Source organism: Manis pentadactyla, chromosome 10, assembly GCF_030020395.1.
Source record: "Manis pentadactyla isolate mManPen7 chromosome 10, mManPen7.hap1, whole genome shotgun sequence".
NCBI classification, from domain to species: domain Eukaryota; kingdom Metazoa; phylum Chordata; class Mammalia; order Pholidota; family Manidae; genus Manis; species Manis pentadactyla.
Genome location: NC_080028.1, coordinates 127,511,654 through 127,532,267, shown reverse-complemented (window position 1 = coordinate 127,532,267; position 20,614 = coordinate 127,511,654). Strand labels below are relative to the sequence as shown.

The 20,614-nt window shown below is 47.0% G+C and overlaps 1 protein-coding gene across 1 annotated transcript in view; it reads right to left on the bottom strand.

The window, feature by feature from the left end:
* Positions 1–19,607, bottom strand: part of RAB11FIP3 (RAB11 family interacting protein 3) — a 70,552-nt gene extending 50,945 nt beyond the window's left edge. Inside the window, exon 1 of the mRNA XM_036915716.2 lies at positions 18,672–19,607. Coding sequence (XP_036771611.2) covers positions 18,672–19,211 — 540 coding nt within the window. The 5' untranslated portion in view covers positions 19,212–19,607. The remainder of the gene's footprint in view (positions 1–18,671) is intronic.
* Between the last annotated feature and the right edge of the window lie 1,007 nt (positions 19,608–20,614).

The window sequence follows — 20,614 nt, the reverse complement described above, 5'->3', positions numbered from 1 at the left end:
CCAACACCTTCTGCACAAAGAGCAGAAGAGGGGCGTCCCACACCCGCTCCAAGTGCAAGTTCAGGAGCAAAGGTTCCCTTCCAGCAAAGTCTCAGTCTCACAGGCATGAGGCACCTCAGGGGTTTCCCGCTCCCTTCCTGGTCCAGCCACAGAGCTCTGCCCGCACGGCTCCGGCTCCGGCTCCTCGGCAGCCTGTGCGAGCGGGTTGGGGAGCGTGGCCTTGGAGCAGGTCTTTGCAAGGGACAGCAGCACAGGCAGGGGGCGTGTTAGGACTGCAGGCTCTCAGGCCCCCCCAGAGCTTGTTGACAAACTAGCCGGTGAGAAGAGCACCCCCCCCACACACACACAGAACCTTGGACCTCACAGGTTGTAAGTCTGAACACAGACTCTTCCCTCTTGAAGCACACAAGTCGACAGCACAGGCCTGACCTTCAGTCCCTCCAAGGCTGTCATTACATCACGGGGGAGCGGGCCTGCTGGACAGGGGGGTAGCAGACAGGGTTCAGCACTCCAGCCCACACTAGGTGGGTCCCAGCTCACATTAGGGCCCCGTGTACGAAAGCATTCTGTAGTGGGAACTACAGACCATCAAGAATAAGAATTATTCTCTTACTATTACAGATGTTTCCAATGCTTGACTTATTTTTGTCACTTGTCTACATGTGGGCCTTTAAATCAGCCAGCAGTGCTTTACTGGGGGTGGGGGACGTGGAGAGAAGGAAATTTGTCCTGTGAGAACACACCCCTCTGTTCATGGTGGCTGGGGAGGTCTGCCTATCCTGTGGCATGCACTTCTGGAGCGTGTTGTTTGCTCTTTTAATAAAGGACAGCTACAGAGGGCTCAGCGAAATAAGCCAGGCGGAGAAAGACAAGTAGCAATGATTTCCTCTTTTATGGAGTACAACAACAAAGCAAAAAGTGAAGGAACAAAACAGCAGCAGACTCACAGGCTCCAAGAAGGGACCAGTGGTTACCAAAGGGAGGGGTGGGGGAGGGAGGGAGGGAGAAGGGGATTAAGGGGCACTATGATCAACACACATCATGTAGGGGGGGGAAAACGGGGAAGGCAGTACAACACACAGAAGACAAGTAACGACTCTATAGCGTCTTACTACGCTGATGGACAGTGATAATGTGGGTGGACTTGATAATATGGGTGAATGCTGTAACCACAATGTTGCTCATGTGAAACCTTCATAAGATGGTATATATCAATGATACCTTAGTAAAAAAAAGTAGTAGGAAACATAATAGTGAAAAAAGAGAAAGGAAAATAAAAAGGACAGCTATGACTCCAGTCACCAGGAACATCACAGTTTGAAGAAAAATGGCGCCAAGTGTATCTTCCTCTGTCTCGAAGGAAGCTGGATGAGTGGGGGGGATGCACCTCATCTCTCCTCCTCACACCCTGCCTCTCCAGCTCTTCGGCTGTGCCGCCAGGAGACACAGCCCCCGGTGCTTCTCCTGGTATGGATGGTCACAGCCTGGGCACGCAGCATCTTCAGAAGTCAGCCTTTCTTCCGGTGAAGGACAAGCATCTCACTGTGTCTTCTGAACATCTTTGCGATGAAGACTCATCCATAACCTTCTGAGAGACGACCGACAGGACACTGGCAGCAAAGCAAGGGGATGTCCTCCAGCAGAGGGGACGCTGTTTAGGAAGTTAAGATGCCAGCCAGTCCTGGGGAGACCACCACCGGTTATGCCGTCCACCAGGGGGAAAGGACAGAGGAGAAAGAGCCGCCCTGGTCACCTTGTCCCTGTACTTCTCGTTTCCACAGAAAGCGGTCCCATCCTCAACGTATCACAAGTTTTTTAAGCCACTTAGTAAGTCTTCAATAAAAAGAAAGGGAACATAGAAACTTAGGGTCCAGAAACATTTTAAGCTCTTTCCAATTCTAAAACTATCTAAAAGCTCTTTCCAATTCTAAAAGTATCACATAATAACAAATTGACAAAACTGTAATAGTGTTTAACACACAACCAGGTAAAGCATGCTTTTACAGAATGCCTATCCCTGCAGGTCCGCCCTGCCCCACCGCGGGACCCTCCTCCCCATCACCTCCTCCAGGACTCGCCCACCTCTGCACATGGCCCTGTGAATCCCACCCAGCCCCAGAGTGTCAGCTCAGAAGTTCCCTCAAAAAGTGAGCATGAGGGCAGAAATACAGAATTATTAGAGAGTACTATGGAAACCTATATGCTAACAAGCTGGGAAACCTAGGAGAAATGGACAACTTCCTAGAAAAATACAACCTTCCAAGACTGACCAAGGAAGAAACACAAAATTTAAACAAACCAATTACAAGCATAGAAATTGAAGCGGTAATCAAAAAATTACCCAAGAACAAAACCCCCGGGCCAGATGGATTTACCTCGGAATTTTATCAGACATACAGGGAAGACATAATACCCATTCTCCTTAAAGTTTTCCAAAAAATAGAGGAGGAGGGGATACTCCCAAACTCATTCTATGAAGCCAACATCACCCTAATACCAAAACCAGGCAAAGACACCACCAAAAAAGAAAACTACAGACCAATATCCCTGATGAACGTAGATGCAAAAATACTCAACAATATATTAGCAAACCGAATTCAAAAATACATCAAAAGGATCATACACCATGACCAAGTGGGATTCATCCCAGGGATGCAAGGATGGTATAACATTCGAAAGTCCATCAACATCATCCACCACATAAACAAAAAGGACAAAAACCACATGATCATCTCCACAGAGGCTGAAAAAACATTCAACAAAATTCAACATCCATTCATGATAAAAACTCTCAGCAATACGGGTATAAAGGGCAAGTACCTCAACATAATAAAGGCCATATATGATAAACCCAGAGCCAACATCATACTGAACAGCGAGAAGCTGAAAGTTTTTCCTCTGCGATCGGGAACAAGACAGGGATGCCCACTCTCCCCACTGTTATTCAACATAGTACTGGAGGTCCTAGCCACGGCAATTAGGCAAAACAAAGAAATACAAGGAATCCAGATTGGTAAAGAAGAAGTTAAACTGTCACTATTTGCAGATGACATGATATTGTACATAAAAAACCCTAAAGACTCCACTCTGAAACTACTAGAGCTAATATCGGAATTCAGCAAAGTTGCAGGATACAAAATTAACACACAGAAATCTGTGGCTTTCCTATACACTAACAATAAACTAATAGAAAGAGAAATCAGAAAAACAATTCCATTCACAATAGCATCAAAAAGAATAAAATACCTAGGAATAAACCTAACCAAGGAAGTGAAAGACCTATACCCTGAAAACTATAAGACACTCTTAAGAGAAATTAAAGAGTTCACTAACAAATGGAAACTCATCCCATGCTCCTGGCTAGCAAGAATTAATATCGTCAAAATGGCCATCCTGCCCAAAGCAATATACAGATTCGATGCAATCCTTATCAAACTACCAACAGCATTCTTCAATGAACTGGAACAAATAGTTCAAAAATTCATATGGAAACACCAAAGACCCTGAATAGCTAAAGCAATCCTGAGAAGGAAGAATAAAGTGGTGGGGGATCTCACTCCCCAACTTCAAGCTCTACTACAAAGCCACAGTAATCAAGACAGTTTGGTACTGGCACAAGAACAGAGCCACAGACCAATGGAGCAGAATAACCCAAAACATTAACCCAAACATACATGGTCAACTAATATTCGATAAAGGGGCCATGGTCATACAATGGGGAAATGACAGTCTCTTCAACAGATGGTGCTGGCAAAACTGGACAGCTACATGTAAGAGAATGAAACTGGATCACTGTCTAATCCATACACAAAAGTAAATTCGAAATGGATCAAAGACTTGAATGTAAGTCATGAAACCATAAAACTCGTAGAAAAAAAATAGGCAAAAATCTCTTAGACATAAACATGAGTGACCTCTTCTTGAACATATCTCCCCAGGCAAGGGAAACAAATGCAAAAATGAACAAATGGGACTATATCAAGCTGAAAAGCTTCTGTACAGCAAAGGACACCATCAATAGAACAAAAAGGTATCCTACAGTATGGGAGAATATATTCATAAATGACAGATCCGATAAAGGGTTGACATCCAAAATACATAAAGAGCTCATGCACCTCAACAAACAAAAAGCAAATAATCCAATTAAAAAATGGGCAGAGGAGCTGAATAGACAGTTCTCTAAAGAAGAAATTCAGATGGCTAACAGACACATGAAAAGATGCTCCACATCACTTGTCATCAGAGAAATGCAAATTAAAACCACAATGAGATATCACCTCACACCAGTAAGGATGGCTACCATCCAAAAGACAAACAACAACAAATGTTGGCGAGGTTGTGGAGAAAGGGGAACCCTCCTACACTGCTGGTGGGAATGTAAATTAGTTCAACCATTGTGGAAAGCAGTATGGAGGTTCCTCAAAATGCTCAAAATAGAAATACCATTTGACCCAGGAATTCCACTTCTAGGAATTTACCCCAAGAATGCAGCACTCCAGTTTGAAAAAGACAGATGCACCCCTATGTTTATCGCTGTACTATTTACAACAGCCAAGATATGGAAGCAACCTAAATGTCCATCAGTAGATGAATGGATAAAGATGTGGTACATATACACAATGGAATATTATTTAGCCATAAGAAAAAAACAAATCCTACCATTTGCAACAACATGGATGGAGCTAGAGGGTATTATGCTCAGTGAAATAAGCCAGGGGGAGAGAGACAAGTATAAAATGATTTCACTCATGTGTGGAGTATAAGAACAAAAGAAAACTGAAGGAACAAAACAGCAGCAGAAGCACAGAACCCAAGAATGGACTAACAGTTACCAAAGGGAAAGGGACTGGGGAGGATGGGAGGGAAGGGAGGGATAAGGGGGAAAAAGAAAGGGGGCCTTACGATTAGCATGTATAGTGTGGGGGGGCACAGGGAGGGCTGTGCTACACAGAGAAGACAAACAGTGATTTTACAGCATCTTACTATGTTGATGGACAGTGACTGTGAACGGGGATGTGGGGGGGACTTGGTGAAGGGGGGAGCCTAGTAAACATAATGTCCTTCATGTAATTGTAGATTAACGATACCAAAATAAAAGTTAAAAAAAAAAAGTGAGCGTGAGGGGACACGCGGGGTGGCCGGCACCACAGCTGTGAGCATGAGGGGACACATGTGGTCGTGGCTAACAGTGCTGCCCAGGGCCAGGGCTCTGCAGGCCGGGCAGGGACGGAGACACGGGCAGCGCAGCACAGCTCATCAGCTTCCAGTGTCGGGGCGTGTATTCTACAGCAGTGACAGGAAGCTTTTGCTGAAACAGATGATGTATTTCCAGAAGCCAAGCCAAGGACTTTCTGCCTCCTCCCTTCATTACCAACTCTGGATGCCACAAAAAAGCTCTGAAATGCTAAGAATGCCTGACTAAACCCCTTCCAAGTTTCTATAGCTTCAAAGCCCAGGAGAAGAACCTCAATTTTTAGGCACAAAATTAGGTCTTCCTAGAAGTTAGGGACGTGAAAAGTAAGTTATGGTTGAGGGTATAGTGGCATTACCCCTACTAGAGAAAACTGGAAAATAAATGCCTAGCAACATGGTACATCAATGTAGTGTAAATTCTAGGGTTACAAAAACCTGATTTCATATAAGTGGGCTTTGTCAAAACACGAAACTTCCACAACACAAAAAATACAAGTTGAGAAAGGCTAAGCCAATCCCGCGTTGGCACAGATTCCTACAGATTAATTACATCAAGGGAAAAGAGAAGGCCCCAGCCCTGCCACTCCCCACTTAGTGACACCAACCCGTCCTGCCCCTCCAGGTCAAGGGGCCACAGGGGGGGCAGGTGAGAACGGGACACGGGCACATCCCTAAGCCTGCTCTGAAGATACACACGGGTGTTGAGGAGGGGGCTTACATGGGTGAACACGAGTCCTTCTCCGCTCCTCGTAAAAGTCCACTGGAAGCACAGCTCAAGAGGAGAGGCCCCAGCATTCCAGAAGATGCACAGGGATGGATGGACAGGTGGGAACCCACTCGGAACAGGAATGCAGGAAGTAAGGGCCACAGAGGGGATGTCAGACACCCAAGCAAAGCTCAGGCAGTGGGCCAGGCGTCGGTGGTGCACCTGGGAAGAGCCTGGCTAAGTGTCTGATGGGAACCTCAGACAGGAAAGCTGCCTCAGGAGAGACACCCAGACGTGCTCCCAAAGAAGGTCACCAGGCCCAGCGGCGGGGGGCCAAGCTCCTGCACAACAACAGGGGCCAGTACACAACAATGAGGTCCAGGACACATGCTGAATGATGAGATCCCAGAAGACAAGCTAGAGGGAACTACTGATGGGCACCCAGGAAGCTAAACTAGTGAAACATGACACAATTACCAACTCTAGGAAAGGCAAACAGTTGTATCAGAAAGGAAATGTAATCACAGCATACTCAATGGGTTGGCTGTGCGGAATGCCTGCAATCAAAGTAATATAGACACAGAGTGCCTATTAACCAAGATCACCACTAAATGTACTGAAAGAATGGAGGACACAAAAGGGAAATATGTGGGGGTACCAGCCACAGAGAAAGTCAATAGAAACCATCGAAAATCGAGGGGCAAAACGCTGGAAGGGAACAGCCGGGAGTCTGGCAGTGGCAGGAAGGGTGGTAAGCGTCACACTGCAGGTTCTTTTGTTACACCGCTTGCAGAGCACAACTGGACTTTAAAACCACACTTCGTAAGAATTAAAATTTAACTGAAATATAAAATTTAAATATGTACCAAAAACTGCAGTAAGCTGAGGCTCGAGAGCAGCGGGGATGTCAGGAAGTGTGGGCTGGGTCCCGGCCTCCCCATGAGACAGAACGCAGTGAGGGCAGGGGCAGCCCCGAGGCCCCTGCTGGCCGGCAGAGTGGGTCCCAAACAAACGTTTGTGAAATTAATGTCAGAATAAATGCAGTCAGTGAGGAAAAGAATGATGTTAGAAAGTGACTGTGGGCAGGATGTTCAAAGTGACGCAAACATTTTCAAAACTCTCTAGAACAGTGGCTCTGAGCAGGAAAGGAGGAGAAACACATTTCTCATTGAGCCCCACACAGAGCAGATAATCAGACACTCTGGGGTGGGCCCAGCAGTCGGTTTTCAGAGGCTCTCCAGATGATTCTGGTGGGCACAGCCTATGAGATCAGATGACATGGTACTTCAGTACGTAAGCAGCTGTTTTCAGTGAGGGGGGGACCCTGAGGTCCTGCAGAGGGGTGTCTGCAAGGTCCAAAAACATTTGGTAACATTCGAAGGCACTCTGCTTTCTTTCACCTCACTCTCTCAGGAACATACAGGGGGGTTTTCTAGAGGCTCTGTGACATACGGATTGCTTACAGAAGCAGGTGCAAGAACCTAGCCCTCTTCAATCGAGTCAGACATTTAAGAGACACTTGCAAAAATGTAAAACAAGGCCACTCTTCTCACTATTTTTCATAAAAATATCACTACTGATAACGTGTAACGATAATCTTTCTAATGGATTAATAGAGGTATTTCAGATTTTTTTAGTTTTACTTTGTAACACAGCAAAAATCAATAGATAAAACCCACATAAACAAAACCTCTTTGATCCTCAATAACACTTACCAATGTAAAGGGATCTGAGACAAAAAGTCCATGAATCAGTATAGCCAGGGGCTTCAAAATATAAACAAGGACTTTCTCAACCATCACACAAGCTCACACTATGTATTTACTCATGTTTAAAAGCTTCCTATGTCTCTCACAGTAAGAACAGGCAAATGTGTGGCTTAAACCAAAACAAAACCAGGAATCCGCACTGGGCTGTTTGTTCATGCCTAAATCCACGAAGAACCGGCCCCAAGGGCCTGCACAGCGTGCCTCATACTTGTCCCACGCCCTGCAAGAGCACCTGACCACCAAGAATGAAGCAGAAATCACCTATATTACCCTGAAACAGGAAATTAATTTTTAGGTACCCTAAGCATTCCTATGCACCTTTTGCATATTTATTCGAATATATGTTTATTCCGTTTGAATACTGTCAATAGGGAGGGAAAAGAGAATTCCCACTTTCTTTTTGAGGAAACCTGTTCTCTGAACAATCTGCGATACACCCCTTGGGGAAGCACTATCCCTTGATAAATAAGAATACAGTTCCATCATGTAGCTATGCCTAGGTTAAAAGAGGAGTTTTGGTTTCCCATTTCAACTCCAGTGTCAAAGAGAGGGGTCATTCATAACCTGTGTAATCTATGAACCAATAAACGCTAGACTGGGTGTCAGGTCATAAAGAGGTAAAACCCATCTGTATGTGTTATGTTCCTTTTACGAGTCTGGGAACAGAGGCTTCTTGCTTGTTTTTGTTAGTTATTTTTAAGACGATAAAGGCATACCATCTAACATACAGTACAAGATGAAGTATAGGTTGTCATCAATTAACCTCCCATATTGTTTTTCCTTTTTATTTTTAAGTATATCAAACCCACTGTAAAGTTCAAAGAATGATGCAAAAGACATTCACATACCCCGTCCCCTAGAATCACCAATTATTAATGCCCCTCCATATCCGTTTTGTCTGTCTCTACACACACGCACTTTTTCTGTGGACCTGTTAAAAGCTAGAGACATCATGATGCCTCCCTAAATCCTTCCAGTATATGTTTCCTGAGAACAAGGCCCATCCTACCACATAACCACAATACTACTATGACAGCCAAGAAATTTAACAATAATCTTATCAAACGTTCTTCCTATGTTCAAGTTTTCCCAATCATCCAATAATGGCCTCTAGAGGCCATTCTGCTTTGTTTTCTGATCCAGGATCCGATCAAGGACCAGGCACTGTCAGGATTCTTCAGTCTCCTTCAATCTAGAAGGGCCCCCAGCCCTTTTTACAACACTTATTTTGAAGAGTCTGGGCCGCTGCCATGACAAATGCCCTACAGTCTAGGTTTGTCTGATTATTTCTCATTATTTGACTCAGGTTAAATATTTTTGGCAAAGAATGTTGCTGCTTGCCCCCACCTGCTTCCCACTGAGGGGTCCATATCTGTCCACACGGGGAAGTCTGAGTTGACATCCGGTCATGGTGGAGTCGTCCACATCGTCCAATGTAAACAGAGCCTCCCCTTGTAATCAGTTATCTGTGGGATGATGCTTCAGACTATGGGCATCCTGTTCCCCACCCCACCAAATGCTTACAGTGCTGTTTGACAACTACTGGTGATCATTCTCTTAATCCATGATCACCTTGTTAACTGCAAAATACTGAGTCTCCAAATATTTCACTCTTCCTCTTCTGCTGGTATCATGTATAACGGAGCCCCACACACCCCCTGGAATACATCATGACTTTCACACAGTGTGCACGGACTTCTTAAATACAAACATCCACTCCATTCTTTTTCGATGCTCAAACACCCCAGATTTGCCGGGCAGGAACCCATTCAAGCCACTCCTCTTCTAACATGTCCCCATCAATTTTAGAACACCTCCTTGCTTTCTGGTACAAGATATCCAGGCTCACACTGAATTTTGCCTGCCCAGAACCTAGAAAATTCATTTCTCCAAGGATCCCTGGTTCCATTAGTGGGAAATGGAATTTGACAACCAAGATCTAGAGGCTAGGTGTGCCCATTGCTACTGGAGTATCACTACCCCTAGGCCCTCTCAGAGGACACAGCTAGGAATTTCTTAATCACATACGCACACTGACACCTCCCATTTTGAGTTCTTCCTCACCTTTTTCATACCATGTTTAATCTCCTTTCTCACAGAGAACCCTGGTTCCCAACATGGGTATGTTTACTCACTTGCTCTATCCTAAAATATACCCAGTGATTTCAGAATTACCACATTGATCTCTGTTAACAACAAATCTTTGTGGCAAATTTCTCTGGAGTCTGTTTTTTCTTTTTAACACACCTCACTAAGGTATATAGTGCGGTTTGCTGACTTGAATTACTGTTTCTATGTAGTTATGCTATTAATTCAATATACTTATAGGTTCGTTTATTCCATCTTAATTCAATTTTAGCTTTTTTCTATCATTGTCATTTTAATTTTTTGAATATGAAGAATGTGTGCATGGTTCAGAAGCCAAAATTGTGCAAAAAGGTATACTCTGAGAAGTTTTACTCCTAGACGGATTCCTTACAACTTATCCCCACCTACTTGGATAAATTCTCATTTTAATTAGTTTCTAGACTATCTTTGGGTGTTTCTTTTTGCAACAAGAAGCAAATACACATACATTATTTTCCCTTCTTTCTTATTTTCCATTTTTCTTCTCTTTTTTTTTCTTACAGTCAGACCCTGCTGGCCCTGCGCTGTCCTGGAGACCGAGGCTCCTGGAGGAGAGGCCCCTTCCAGGTGTCACAAGGTGGTTTCTCCTTCCACCTGTCAGTTCCTCTTCCTCTGGGCTAACTCCATCACTTAGGGTTCTGGGCCTGCCTCAGGTCCCTCATCTTTTTTTTTTTATGTAGTAAATTAACCATTTTAAAGCATACGCCTCTGTGGCATTAAGAACATTCACGCTGGGATCGCTCACTTCACGCCATCTCATCATGAAGGCATTTTATACTCTCATGTGAAGAAGGCTATATTCTCATCACAAGAAGGGTCCAGGAATACAAATGCTGATATGATGCTATTCAGGTCCTTAAAACAAAGCAAAGTTCAAAATGGAGCAGAACACTTCAGTAATATTTCTCCAGAAACATACTGAGAACATCTCTGTCAGCTGTTGAGCCAAGCCAAGCAGTGGGGAAACAAAGATGAGAAAGGTGTGACGCCTTCCCTGGAAAAGCTTCTTGGCTGAAGGTGGAGAAAGATCTGACTTAGCATCTTTAAATTTCCTGCATCTGTTGGAACACAACAACGTCCTGTACACCTGGCCAAAGACAACTACCGATATCATGAGGATAGCTTGGGAGCACCTGACCGATTCCAGAGGGGGAAGCCGAGGACATATGTTCTACATGTTGTCACGAGACGCTGAAGCACTGCTCCCTGTAGAATGCTTCCTCAGTCACAATGTTCACATGACCACTATCTAGCTGATGGTCCAATCTTCCCACTTCTCAAGATGTGCCCTGCCCCAGAAGGCCTCATACCTAAAAATCTCTTTCCACTCCCCATCAACCACTCACGCCTCTGAACTCAGCTGCAAGAATGCCAGCAGACTGTAAAAGCACAACACTGACTGCGCTGCTGGGCTGGGAGCGACGCGGCAGGTACAGTCACCTTCAGCTCCTTGGGAAGAAGGGGGTCCTTCTGATCGTGCCTCCACATGGACAGAACTGACCAAAGATCAAGAGGTGCCGGCAGGAAACAAATAACATGGAACTGTTAAAGATGACAACTCCTCTGGAAGATTCCTCTGTGGTATGTGAAAATAAGCCAGTTTAGTTCAATTCGAACTGATGTGTAAAGGAGATTTCACAGGATTAGCTAATACATGAAACGAAATTAACATGTCCAAGGATCTCAGTTTAGAAAGACTTTAAACAACAGAAGAAACAGAAATAATCTCTGATGGAGTAATAAATTGAAAGTGCATCCAAAAAACAAACAAACAAACATTCACGCTGTTGTACCACCATCACTGTTATCCACACCTGGGATTTTCTCATCTCCCCCAACTGAAACTCCACCCAGTGAACATACACCACACCCCCTTCTCCTGGCACCCACCGTCCTACTTGTCTCTCCAACTTGTCTGCACCAGGAGCCTCCCAGCAGTAGGAGACACCGAACAGTACCAGTCTTTCTTACCACGTTTTATTAAAGTACACTCATTTGTACTTTCTTTGTCACTTGAAATATCTTAGAAATCACTCCCTACTGTTCACAGGAGTCTTCCTTTTATTTCTGCAGCTGCAGTTTTCTGTCACGTAGATGTACCTCAGCTCACTCACCCTGGATGGACACTCAGGTTGTCCACTTGATGTTTCTGAATCTGTGGAGGTACAGCCTCACCGTAAGTTACTACAAGTGGAACTGTTAGGTCAAAGGCAAACACATGCACAGGTACAGCCAAACACCAACAACAGTTTTTGAATCAGCTTTTTGTTACCTGTGACTCAAGCTTTTTAAAAATCTTATTGATGCTCCACATCGCTAATCATCAGAGAAATGCAAATTAAAACCACAATGAGATATCACCTCACACCAGTTAGGATGGCCAACATCCAAAAGACAAACAACAACAAATGCTGGCGAGGATGTGGAGAAAGGGGAACCCTCCTACACTGCTGGTGGGAATGTAAACTAGTTCAGCCATTGTGGAAAGCAGTATGGAGGCTCCTCAAAAAGCTCAATATAGAAATACCATTTGACCCTGGAATTCCACTTCTAGGAATTTACCCGAAGAATGCAGCACTCCAGTTTGAAAAAGATATATGCACTCCTATGTTTATTGCAGCATTATACACAATAGCCAAGAAATGGAAGCAACCTAAGTGTCCATCAGTAGATGAATGGATAAAGAAGATGTGATACATATACACAATGGAATATTATTCAGCTATAAGAAGAAAACAAATCCTACCATTTGCAACAACATGGATGGGGCTAGAGGGTATTATGCTCAGTGAAGTAAACCAGGCAGAGAAGACAAATGCTAAATGATTTCCCTCATTTGTGGAGTATAAGAACAAAGAAAAAACTGAAGGAACAAAACAGCAGCAGACTCACAGAACCCAAGAATGGACTAACAGTTACCGAAGGGAAAGGGACTGGGGAGGATGGGTGGGAAGGGAGGGATAAGAAGGAAAAAGGGGCATTACAATTAGCAGACATAATGTAGTGGGGGGGTGACACGGGCAGGGCTGTGTATACAGAGAAGACAAGTAATGATTCTATAGCATCTTACTAAACGGATGGACAGTGACTGCAATGGGGCATGTGGGGGAGACTTGATAATAGGGGGAGTCTAGTAACCATAATTTTGTTCAAGTAGTTGTACATTAACGATAGCAAAGTAAAATTTAAAAAAAAAATTATTGAGAGCCCCTACTCAAGAACACACTGGGACCAAAGAGGTGTGTCAGGCTGGCTATGAATGTCCCCCATCCTCCCATCTTCTAGAGGCCCTACCACCTGTATAATCAGGAGGACCAGTGGTCAGACTACACACAGCCCACAGCGTTAGCAGTGCACAGAGGAGAGCCAGGACCCTGGCCACCCACTGCTCAGACCTTTCCCACAACTGCAGCCTTCCAGCCAGCCCGCATCTGTACTTCAGGTCAGAAAATATCCTTCCTGGCTGAAATTTTTAAAAGGTACTTTAGTAGGTTTCCAAAGGAAACACTGATCTCTCTAATCAATGTGGATTTTTACTTACTATTATTGTGACTCAAGCAATCTATTAGGAAAATTAAAATGACCATTTAACTTTAAAAAATATAATTGATCAGTTCACTGACAGCCAGCTCAATCTAAACAAAAGGTTTATAAAATGGCCCTGAGTTACCAGTGACAGGAAAATACTAGGTACATTGTATTTACTGACCCAATAATTTATGGCAATAAAGGTCTTTACAACACTGAACAATTCCTGTTGTTCAGATAAGCCACCTACCTATAATCAGACTTAGCAAGCAAGTACCACATCATTCGTAACTTGTGTTTGAGGCTTTAAGCTGGTTAAACCTGCTTAAATTATATGAAATGTGAAAGAACAATGAATCAAAAAAGCCTCTGACATCAACAACACTGGTAAGCGCCCAGTACTACACAGCCCTAGCTCAAAACAATTACGAACAAGCAGCTCACTTCTGGCCGCAGCAGGACTATGGACCTGTGGGCACAGAACGCTCTAAAACTTTTGTAAAAGTTTCAAAAAATTATCCAAAAAAGAAAATTAAAATAGATAATTCATGAGCTGTGTATCTTTAAATCGTTCTGAAGACATCAGGCTTTAGGAGAATAGACAGGATTTCAAGAAATTAGCTAGAACTAGCTGGGCTTTTAGAAATAGCCAGAGTTTCAAGTTATCAACTTATAAACGCTATATACAAAAATAATGCACAGAACATACATGGTTACCAAAGGGAAGGGGCTGGGGACAGTGGGTGGGGAGGGAGGGAGAAGGGGATTAAAGGAACACTGTAATTGGCAATTAAAATATAGGTAGGTCACGGGGACAGCAGTACAGCACAGAGGAGACAAGCAATGGCTCTATAGCGTCTTACTACGCTGACAGAGTGACCACAATAGAGGGGGTGAGGACTTGGTATTATAGGTGAATGTTGAAACCACAATGTTGTTCACGTGAAACCTTCACAAGATTGTAAAAAAATTCCTACCTCTTAACTACTGAATTTCAAGTATGTGAACAAAGTTAACTGCTAAATTTAGAAGTGCTGCCGGACTATTTGTTTGGGTTATGGGTGACAGCAAATCACATTTTCCTAGTACAATAGAAGATTTGTAGTTAACTGCAAAATAATAATAATAATAAGGCACAGTAAAATGCTTCCCTATTCACAACTAGCAATGCTAAAATGCCCCTTGGCCCTTAGTCGTTCTCATGGAAAGCATCCACTCTCCCACCATGTATACACCATGTAGTCCTTCTGTCTGGTATTTCAGTTATAACTAATGGTCAGACCCTGTTTCCAGGATTTAAACAGAAGGGAAGCAACCCATGCATGAGCTTGGTGCCCTTCACAACCATGGAATTAAATTCTTCCTGTGTTAGATCCTACACTGGGATAATCCCTAACAACTCTCAATTTTCCTAGGGACAAGTAAACCTTAGGTTTCCATTAAAATATACACCTGGTATCAGAGATCTTGCATAAAAAAAACAGGTTCAAAACAATGTGGTTTTATCATTTTTGTACTCTGAAGCATTTATTAACTTATGTTAACTTACATTAACGTTTTAACTTACGTAGTACATACATAGTTCTCTCTATATTATATAAGGTAGTGGGATAATAGGTGATCCTTATCTTTTTATTTTGCTTAGTGGTATTATGTAGTTCCATTCTTTCAAAAAATGAACATCTATCAGAATAATTTAGCTTCTACTTAATATGATCTTGAGTACTTCTATACACAGCTATGTGTGCAAAGAGTCTGGACATGCATTAAAATGCTAATGATATTTTTCTCAGGAGAGTGGGATTATCGGTCATTTTGTGTTTTACATTTTATACCATTCTGTGTCTTGTTTTTTTTAATAAAAAGCATTGTTACTTTTATAATATAAAAATGAAAAAGGCATTTTTAAGGCACTAACAAAGTTGCCTGTGATCCAAGCACAGAAAGGAATGTCTGCCTCTGAAGAATTCACCCGACCCACAGACCCAGAGGCGCACACACACCACACCAGCTCTGTCTGCACCTACTCCCACAAGTGCACTCACTCTCTCTCTCTCACACACACACAGGCACACTCGAATTCAAGGCCAGGAAAAACTGGGAAGGACACGCACCCAACTAGGAGGTGCAGCTGGACGTCCCTGCCTGTTTCCAGCCGCCCCCAGCACGGGAGCAGGAAGGAGAAGCAGGAGGCCTTCTGGGCATCAACACTCCCTCCAGCAGCCTGCTTCACAAGCACTGAAGACCACAGACAAGGCCTACAGTGTCACTGGAGGGCATTCAGCGCTTAAGTATGTAGGGTTCTCTGGAAAGGATCAGTGACTGTTAAAATAAAAATGTAATAAAATGTGAAGGTAATCTTTACATTATAAATTCCTTCAAAAAATTAAACCAAAATAAAACAATCCTTTCTCACAGTGCTCCTATGACTCACTTTATAATTAACTTCTGCTTTACAATGACTTGGTGATAACCACAAGAGCATCAGTCCTCTCAGTATAAAGGGGTCATGTCAGGGAGGAATCTTCAGAAATGGTCGAGGCCTTAAAAATAACCTATTCCAACTTCACAGCTAGCACCAGGGCAGATCCAACTATAAATTCCTGTTTCAAGAAGATAAAACCAGAAAGCTCCAATGGAGTCCCTTCCCCCCCACCCCTGCTGATTGCTGCCAACACTGTCACATTCCACCACCCCTGACCTGCCACTGGGTGATGTAATGAGGGCCAAGTACACCGTGACACTGTTGAAGAAAGAGGGACCCAAAAGCCATCTGTATTATAGGTGAGCTACTTCTATTAAAAATTCAGATAATCCACTTAAATAATTTAAAATGCTTCCTTCATAAACGATACTCAACATGCAACCTTTGAAAATATGTCAATAAACAAGATAATCTAGTTGCTACCTTCAAGGACCAGCCTAAGAGTCTCATGTACTCAATATTTTGAAATCTCAAGGTGAAAAGTATAAAACTTACAACCTATTATCCAGCTTATCTGAACTGTTCCTAGGGTTTTTTTAAAATCATGAATGTTTAAAACACTGTCTTTATCTTTTAGAAAGATACACTGAAATATTTATGGATAAAATGATACGTCAGGTATGTGCTTCAAAAGTCACCTGGGGTGGGATGTTTACAGATGAACCAAGACTGGTAAACCTGAGTGAAGAAGGCCTGGGAACTGGGAGGCACTTCACTCCACCATTCTCTCCACTTGTGAATGTTCAAGACTTTCCATTTTAAAAGCTAAAAGTGTTCAGTACAAGGTAGAATTCTTCACTTTTTTCTCAGCTACTGCACTATCAGAGAATGTTTCTTCCCATTGCTCCTCTATAATGTACTCCAACATCAGACTTGGAAAACGCACTCCTGAGCAGTAATAAAGGCTAGCAAAGCTGACAGACACAACAGTCCATCTTTCGTTACCCTATAAATTATCTGCTCCAAAACAAGAGCTCTCCTCCACCACCTCAGGAAGTTCATCAAAGTCCAGGTACTCAGATCACGGCCAGCTCTGCTTCTTCCTGAACATTCTGGGTGAGCAGACAGAAGGGGCAACGCCACAGATCGCCCTAGACTCGCCCATCCCCACCAAGCCCTGAGTGCCCCCAAATTTTAAATTCCACTAGGAGTCATCAGAGCAGACATCTGAGTATTTCTACTTTGTGATTACAGGAAAGGTCGGCCCCAAAGAGCAACCCAAAGTTTTCTGTAATGTGATCAATAAAGACAGTCACAACAAAAGGCATTTTGTCATATGAATCAAATGAAAAGGGGTTTATAGAAGTCAATGAGATGAAACTTTGTGGAAATATTCTGAGCCACCAAATTTAAGAAGTTGAGAGCCATCTAAAGTTCAGGAGCCAAAAGACCCAGTTCTAGTCCCTGTTCTAGTGATGACGATGGGTGAGGAAAGTTATTTAACTTCTGGGCTTCCATTTCCTCACCTACCAAGTGAGGTGAGTCCTGCTTGCCTACTACCACCTCAGACAAAGGAGGTGATCGGTCAATGAACATCTAAGTGAGCCTTACATAAGCCGTAATTTATTCTATCAGAGTCGGGTTATAGTAAAGAACAAATGTGGTACTTCCCTAACATCTTTGATTGACTCAGGAAGGTCATGTTTAGAGAGAAGGCACCACTGGGACGATCACAGCCAAGGAGCTCTCTGGCCGGTGGCAGCAGGGAAAAGCATGCTGTCTGGACCAGCAGTCACAGCCCACGGTACCCAGACGGGAAACTCAATCTTGTATGTCTGCCCCTTAAACTAAGAAACTGGATACCCACCGGGGTTCTAAACACAAGCATTACGCTGACCTGAACGCCAACACTCAGGACGCCCACGGGGACGTGCACATCCTCCTAGGCTGAAAACTCAACAAGAAGCCGACTCAGAGGACTCTGTGAGCACTCGGGGGGCACATGGATCCCTTACAAAGGTTCCTAATGTTATGACAGGTATTTTATGTCTTTTCTTTAAGACCTCTGGGCCTACGCATGCATATGCACTGGAACACCCACTCAGCGAATGTCTGCGAGTGTGAGAAGTCAATAAAACGCAAACCAGCAGGTCAGCGTTTCGGGGATTTCCTACAACTCGGTAAAGCACTTGAGTGTGAACCCCAGTACGAGTTGTCTACCGGCTTACTAGCAAGACACACACAGCCCTGCTGTCTCCACCTGAAAGCTCCGAAGTGCTGAGGTTGACGGGAAGGACTGGATCTCGGGGCCCACCTTCTACCGGAGCAGCCGCAGCCCTGCGGCCGCGTGGAACCCCCGACACACCGCGCGCTCCCGCTGCCCCGGCCCCCACTGGAGCCGAGGTGGCCTACGGGAGCGCTGCTCTGGGCTGCTCCTCCTCCCTCCACGGGTTCATTCCCCTCCCTTTCGCACGCAAGGCCGGGAGGGGAGCATGTTCAGCTTTCACTGTCCCCCAAACAAGAGCCGGGTCTACACAGAACATCGGCCAGCCATGCACAGTGAGGTGACCGCTCAAGGCAGGCGTCTCCGCGCGATCTCAAGCGGGCGAACGCAGCCGGGCCTCCGCCATACGCAGGAGCGAGTTCCTCAGACGGGCAGGCCCGGGGCCTCCGCTGGGGGCCGAGGGCCCTTCCTCACCTCGGGGCCCTTCCAGGGGCAGGCGGGGCAGGTCCGTGCGCCGGGAGCTCCCCTCGGTTCCGGGAAGGCCGGGCGGGCGGGCGCGGGAGGGCGGGGACAGGGAAAGACTGCCCACCGGCGCGGCCCTCCGGAAAGGGGGGCAGAGGGCTGCGCAAGTCCCACCAGACGGGGGCCCAAACGAGAAGGAATCGCGGCCGTCTCGCCGGCGCGCGACTCGCGCGTTACCTGCTCCGCCCCGTAGGCCGTGGCGAACTGCACGAAGTCCTCGGTGCGCACCCAGCCGTCCCCGTCGCGGTCCAGCGCCTCAAACACGGCCCGCAGGCGGGCGCCGTCCTCCGCACACCCCGCGGGCTCGCTCGCTAGGGTGCGGGTCTGGCCCGAGTCCGAGGGCCCGGCCGCGGCCCCTGGACCCACCTCCAGCGCCAGCTCGCCCGCCGCGCGCGAGCGTAAGGAGGCCAAGAGGGCGACCTCGCGCCCTGCGCGGGGGCCGTGCCCGCAGCCCTGCTCGCCAGGGAGCCCACTCCCCGGGCACCCGGCGGGGACGCAGTCCTCTGGCTCCGGAGTCCAGCGCGGGAGCGGGCCGCGCTCGGGGACCAGGCGCGCGGCTTGGCCAGGCAGGGGGTAGGACGCATCCGCGCCTCCCGAGGGGTCCGGCGGACAGAGCCCCGGGCGCGGGGCGGGCGCAGCTGGCCCGCCCGGCTCAGGGTCGGGGTCGGGGCGCGGGCCGCCTGCTGGAAAGGCCGCCCGGCCCGGCTCCATCTTCATGGGCGCGCCCCCGGCCGCGGCGCGGGCCCGCGAGGCCAGTGGTGCGGCGGGCGGTGCGGGCGGTAGACAAAGGCGCTCAGGGCGCGGCGGCGGGCGCGGGCATCCCCGCGGCGGCGCGAGCGGGCGCGCGCGGGGCGCCCGGGCTGCTCCGGGTGGCGCTCGGGCCCTGCTCCGCCCTCGCCCATCCTCGCGCCGCGCCTCAGCTGCCCTCGGCCCGGCAGCGCGGCGGGCGCGGGCCCATGGCGGCGGCGGGCGCGGACGGGCAGCGCGGGAGGAAGCCGAGGAGGAGACCGGCCGAGGAGACCGGCTGAGAAGTCCGCCGAGGGGGAACGCGAACGAGGATGAGGCGCCCGCGGTACCCGGGCCAAAGCCGCCGCCCTGGCCCCGCCCTCCACCGGGACTGACGTCAGCGCGTCGCGGCGCCGCTCGGCCCCGCCCCCCGCCGGCTGGCTACAAATTCAGACACACACACCCCCCTCCAGGCACCGCGGGCCCGAGTGGGTGGGTTATTCTGCGGCCGTGTTTGGGGGCTTCCGGGCTGGGTCCCCAGCCGGGGGCGCGGGAAGTGAGTCTCCTAGGGGACTGCGGGCACCGGCGGGACAGCACCACCGGGACGCGCGGCGACTGCCGGCCCACGCGCGGTACGGACGATGAACTGCGCGGGGGCAAGCGGAACGCGCACCTGTCACCCGGGACCGAGTCTCGCCCGCGTAAAGCGCCCTTACCAACTGATAAGCAAAGAGCACGATCCCACTGGGATGGCGCCCTCTGCGGACGCGCCCAGAGGGGCGCAGGGGGCGGTGCTGACCCCGCGGTCCCCTCCCGAGTGTGGGAGGGCCCTCGGAAAGCACTAGCTCACCTGTGACCGAAGGAACGCCGAGTCAGAGACCTTTTGGTAAACCGAGGACAAAGGTCTTTTTCATAGGATATCCAGTGTTAACCATCTCTCTACGGCCAGGCCTCCCAAGCACTGTGACTGTCTTTGACGACTGACGTCTCTCTCTCTACACGTGTCACTATCCAGTGGGGACACAGGGCTCCATATAGGAACATGGGCACGCTGCAAAAGGCATGAAAGTGGAGACATGCTAGTAGGACCAGGAGAGCTGCCAGGCCGCCAGCGAGGTGCTAAATTTAGCTGGTACTTAGTCGTCCGGGGGAGGGGGCGGGGAGAAGTATGAACTGGTATTTTTATACGCAGTGGGTACCAGCACCAGATACGTTTCATAAGCAGTTTGGGCAAGAACCAAAGGAAACAACCTCTGGTTCCAAGTGTACAGTGAGGAGCCCTGTGTTAACTGAGTCACCTCCCATAACAAAATCCCAGGGCACACAGTGCCAGATTTTGTGAGGTTAACATTGAGAAAAGAAAGGTGAGGGATCCGGCTCCCCAGACTCTGTTC